At 49.3% G+C, this 5577-nt stretch overlaps 1 protein-coding gene across 1 annotated transcript in view; it reads left to right on the top strand.

The window, feature by feature from the left end:
- The window catches only part of RDH16 (retinol dehydrogenase 16), a 5379-nt gene extending 2648 nt beyond the window's left edge, over positions 1 to 2731 (top strand). The window contains exons 2-4 of the mRNA XM_017536158.1: positions 582 to 840; positions 1205 to 1368; positions 1947 to 2731. Of these exons, the coding sequence (XP_017391647.1) occupies positions 582 to 840; positions 1205 to 1368; positions 1947 to 2164 (641 nt within the window). The 3' untranslated portion in view covers positions 2165 to 2731. The remainder of the gene's footprint in view (positions 1 to 581; positions 841 to 1204; positions 1369 to 1946) is intronic.
- Positions 2732 to 5577: the final 2846 nt, after the last annotated feature.

Raw genomic sequence — 5577 nt, 5'->3', positions numbered from 1 at the left:
TGCAATCTTGCTCTGTCGCCAGCCTGTAGGGCAGTGGCGCAATCGCAGCTCACTGCAATCTCTGCCTCCCAGGTTAAGCAATTCTCCTGCCTCGGTCTCCCAAAGTGCTGGGATTACAGGTGTGAGCCACCTCGCCCGGCCCTTCTCTTGTCTCTTATTTCATCAACAGATGTTGAATACTCATTATGTAAGATATGAAAATTCAGGTGTCTGTAATGTCTGCAAGGCAACGTTAATGTTTAGGTAACCAAACATGGATCTTCATGTTTCCAGACTAATACATGGACAATATCTCTTTAACATGATTGCCTGTAATGCTTAAATAGGGGTAATAGCTTGTTGTCTCTCAGGCAGTGGGCTGGGCCCTGAAGAGTAAATGGAGAAGGACCTGGGTTCTGTGGCCCACCAGCTGCCAAATGCCCAGTCCCCAAGCCTGCAGATCCCGTGGTGTTGTTTGCTATGTCCTCCTCCCCTCCCACACCTGTCATTCTGCCTTCACTTTGTTGTCATGTGAATTGCACCCTGTGTCCATCCGCACAGGCACAACACAGTGATGCTCTCTCATCTCCCCACTGTCCCAGGACTCTGGGGCTTGGTGAATAATGCTGGTATTGCCTTGCCCGTCGCCCCCAATGAGTGGCTGACCAAGCAGGACTTTGTGACCATACTGGACGTGAACTTGTTGGGGTTAATTGATGTGACTCTGAACCTGCTGCCCTTAGTGAGGAAGGCCAGGGGCCGTGTGGTCAACGTCTCAAGTGTCTTGGGCCGGATAACACTTTTCAGTGGAGGCTACAGCATCTCCAAGTATGGCGTAGAAGCCTTCTCCGACTCCCTCAGGTATGGTTCTGGGATGGGGCCCACCCAGGTCTTCCTGCTCCTGTCCTTGTTGGGAAGGCTTTTTCAGGGAGTTCCTTGAATCCAGCCTGTAAGGCCCTTTCATGAGATCCCTTTCTGTCTTCATGTGTGAAGCTCTCATCATCCTCTTTCTGGATTGGGCTGGCCATTCAGTGGGAAGCACATTCCTGAGTGCTGGGTGGCAGAGGGGCCCCTGGTCAGAGAGTTTCTTTAATGATTCCTCTTCCCTGAATGGATCTGTTCGTCAGAAACTGCCAGAGTCAGAATTGGACCTGGATATTTTATTCTTTGTGTTTTACCTTCTAAGGCCCCTAAGGCTTTCCCCCTCTGTTTCTCTGTCTTGCAGGAGGGAGCTCTCCTACTTTGGGGTGAAGGTGGCTATGATTGAGCCTGGCTTTTTCAAGACTGCTATAGCCAATAAGGATAGAATCTTTAAGAGCTTCCTGGATATTTGGGACCGGGCCAGGCCAGAGGTGAAGCAGATCTATGGCGAGAATTTCGTTACATCCTGTGAGTAAGCTGTGGACAGCAGGGAGAGAAGCAAACCCTTGTGGGGAATCCCTGGCCTACCATTGGTGTCTGAAGGGCATTAGAGTTTGATCTCCAGGCTCTCCCTGCCCCACAAAGTGGAGACCTTTAGCCCCATTTCCATAATGTATGCTGTGTGGTCAACTGGTCATGTAAAGCAAGTGTCCAGGCTTCTTAGAACTTGGGACCAGTGTCTATCTGAACCTGTCGTTATTTTGAGAAGCAAAATAAAGCCAGAAAGGGAAGACATTAGGGGCCTGATCACAAGCTGGCATTAGAGACAGCTGGTTTTTATGTGCTGAGACTTCTACTGTGCATGGAGACCATCATTTATGCAGATCAGATATTCCCAAATAGAGACAGACGTGGCTTAGTGTGGAACACTTCTTACTTTCTCATGGATGGGCTCCAACTCAGGGAATTTGGATAAAGTAGACTTGAGGCATTGCTTGCCTGGGGGTTGTGGAGTGAGTTCTTAGAACCTTTCCATTTTAAGTTGAATTCAAAGCAGGATTGGTTGCAGGTGGAAATATACATGGATCATTTCTCATTCTTAACAGATAAGGAGTCAATTGAACAATTCGATCATAAGTGCACACAGGATCTGTCCTTGGTGACCAACTGCATAGAGCATGCGCTGACTGCCTGCCACCCCCGCACTCGCTACTCAGCTGGCTGGGATGCCAAACTTTTCTACCTTCCCGTGAGCTACATGCCCACCTTCCTGGCGGATGCCATTCTCTACTGGAGTTCTCCAAGGCCGGCCAAGGCTCTATGAAGCCGGGACTTGGGTGCATGGTTGCATGGATTTGGGGTATGCTATGAGGGGTGATGTATCATGGAGAAAGAAATAAAGTTCTCAGGTCAGTAGGGCACCAATCCCACCTTCTTCATGATCTCCTGGCCATAATTCTCCTGGGAAAGGATTCCTCTCTCTGGAAATGTTGGTGGGAAAGTTTCAAGTTACACAGCTGAGAAACAGGGACCAAAGAGTGCTCCTGGGTGCATTGTCACCTTAGGTGACCACTCAAGGCTGCAAACTTCTGGGGTAAGCGTGAGCATATGGAAGGAGCCTCAGCCATGCCATTACCTACTGCTTCCTTCTCAGACTGTGTGTTAATTCTGGGCCAGTCTACACCTTCCCATGGGCTGGAAATGGCCCGAAGGATGTGAGGGCAACTCTCCTCTGAAGATCCTTGTACACAAGGCATTGGGACTGGGAGCGCAGCCATTATGCAGCCCCAGAGGCCTCAGGAGTCATACCAGCAGTAGTGGCTTGGAGGTGGTGTCCTCAGTAGGGATCTGTGCAGAGGACAAATAAACCAGTTTTCTATTTGTCTTGAAAGCATGGACTACCTTTAATTCTTGTGATGTTGAAAAAGTTGATAGTTTGACCCACGTGCAGTGATTTGAATGTTCTTGTGAAGCTACGCTGGATTCCAGGCACATGAGATTGCAATCCCTCTCTAAGTCTGGGTTCCCTCCTTTGCTCAGCACCCAGGATCACTCTATTGAGAAAGCCAGGTCACTGTCAGCCTCTCTAGGACTCCAATTCAAAGGCCCAAATGAGTCAACAAGAATGGGTCTCCTCCTAATATTGGAATTCTCTGCTAGAAGGAGTACGAGATCTCAATGGGGAAGTCTTATCTGAGATTGTGCCACTGCACTCCAACCTGGCTGATAGAGTGAGGCCCATCTCAAAAAGCAAAACTTCCCAAGCAAAACACACAATGAGGACTGGGTGTATATAAATGGCATAATAGGCTTCACAGATCATTCTCTTCTCCTCGTCCCCCACCAGGACACCAAGTTAACAACTATCTCTGCACCAAAAAACAGCTTCATAAGAATCAACAATCAGGTGATAACTCTTTTACCTGGTTTTAACTTCATATTGCTGAAGGAGGCACTGAAGAGATACAAAAAATAGTCATGAATCACGGACACACCCACTCTCGAAACCCTAGCAGTGGAGGCATGGTGCTGAGAGCGTCTCTGGGTGCTGGGGGAGGGAAAACACAGCAATTGTGAGGCACTGAGCTCAGAGTTGTCCTGTTAGAGCAGAAAGAAAAACCAGACCAAACAGCTGATGGCTGGCCACAGAAGGAGCATTTAAACCAGCCCTGGCTGCAGGGAAACCACGGATCCCAGCAGTCCTGATTTGAGTGCCCATAAACCTCGATACTGAGGGCTACAACAATCCATGTCTCCAAGTAAACTTGAATGGCAGTCTAGGCCAGAAGGACTGCAACTCATAGGTGAGGCCTAGTGCCACAGGGGAGTCTCTGATCACAGCAGGCCTGACTTGAGTGCCTGAAAACCTTGCCACCCCGGGCTACAACGCTCCATGTCTCCAAGTAAACTTGAAAGGCAGTCTAGGCCAGAAGGTCCGTACTTCATAGGCTAGGCATAGTGCAGAAGTAGGCCCAGGGGCACTGGATTAGGGGGACATGCACCATACTGAGACGTCAGCTGCAGTAGTCAAGGGAATGTTGGCATCACCCCACCACTAACCCCAAAGTGCACAGCTTGAGATTTTGAAGGAGATGCCCCTCTTCCACCTGAGGAGAGGAGAGGGAAGAGTGGGGAGGATTTCATCATGCATCTTGGATATCAGCTCAGCCACAACAAGGCAGGACAATGAACAGAGTCATGAAGCCCCCTTTTCAACCCCTAGCTGCCGACTCACATTTTTAGACAGGCCCTGGGCCAGAAAGGAACCTAGTGCCTTCAAGGCAAGGACGCAGTGCTGGCAGAATTTATCACCTGCTATCTGAAGAGACGTTGGGCCATGAATAACCAGCATTGATAGCCGGGTACTACATCGAGGGCCGTGGGTAAGCCTCTGAGATGCGATGGCTTCAGGTGAGACTCGGGACATTCACAGCTGCCGTGGCTATGGAGAGAGACTTCTGTCTGAGAAAAGTGGAAAGAAAAGTCAAGGAGACTTTGTCTTGCACCTTATGTTCCAGCACGGCCACAGCGAGGAGGAGCCCAAAGTAGACTATTGTGGTTTATGATTCCAGGACTTGACTCTTGGATGACATTTTCTGGGCCTGCTCTGGGCCAGTGGGGAGCTCACTGACATGAATGGTGTGTCTCAGGCCAGGCACCATTCACCACAAGCTGATATAAAAGACCTTGGACTTTAAGGGAACATCGATGGCAAAACTCCATGTGACCTGGGGTGGTGCTGGCTATGAGGTCAGGCTCCTCTGTCTTTGGACAAGGAACAAAAGAGTGGGAAAAACTTTGTTGTGTGATTTGAGTGTCAGTTCGGCTGCAATACAGTAGAATACCAGGTACACTTCTAAGATTTGACTCTAGTCCTTGACTCCTGCACAGCAGTTCTGGACCCACATGGAGACTGGGGACCTCACTGCCCTATCAGAAGGACACAGGCCTAACTAGCTTTGCTACCTGCTGATTGTAGAGTCCTTGGGCCTTGAGCAAACATAGGCAGTAGCCAGAAACTGGTTCCAACAGGCCTTGGGTGAGACCCAGCACTGTGGTGGTTTCAAGTCTGACCCAATGCAGCCACTGTGGTGGTGACACAGGGGTGCTTGTGTCACTCCACCCCCAACTTTAAATATCTCAGAACAAACACACACACAGTTAATCTGTACGTATGGGAGAAAGTAAGGGAAGAGAACAAGAGTCTCTGCCTAGTAATCCAGAGAATTCTCTCAGATCCTGTCCCAACCATCAGGGTGGTACCTCTGCGAGTTCACAAGAACTACAGCATTACTGGGCGTGGGTTGCCCCCTAGAGCAGATAACAGCTTAGATCACAACGCCCAGGTCTTTCCAAATTGTCTTGGAAAGCCTTAAAACAAAGATGGTTACAAATAAGCCTAGACAGTGAAGACTACAATAAATACATAACTCTTCAATGCCCAGACACTGAACAGCATCTACTAACATCAACATCATGTGGGAAAACATGACCTCACTAAATGAACTAAATAAGGGACCAGAGACCAATCCTGGAGAAACAGGTATGAGAATTTAAAATAGCTGTGTGGGGGACGATCCAAGATGGCCGTTTAGGAACAGCTCAGGATTGCAGCTCCCAGTGAAAGCGCAGAGGGTGAGTGGACGCCGCGTTTTTATTGCCTACAGACTAGGAAATTCCCGGGCGGAGGTGCTCCACGGTCGCCAGCGCGGCTGTTTCGGCCAGCATGGCTGTGCC

The sequence above is a fragment of the Cebus imitator genome, unplaced genomic scaffold, assembly GCF_001604975.1.
Source record: "Cebus imitator isolate Cc_AM_T3 unplaced genomic scaffold, Cebus_imitator-1.0 Scaffold96, whole genome shotgun sequence".
Classification (NCBI taxonomy): Eukaryota; Metazoa; Chordata; class Mammalia; order Primates; family Cebidae; genus Cebus; species Cebus imitator.
Note: the sequence above shows the minus strand (reverse complement) of the source record. Positions and strands in the feature narration are given on the sequence as shown.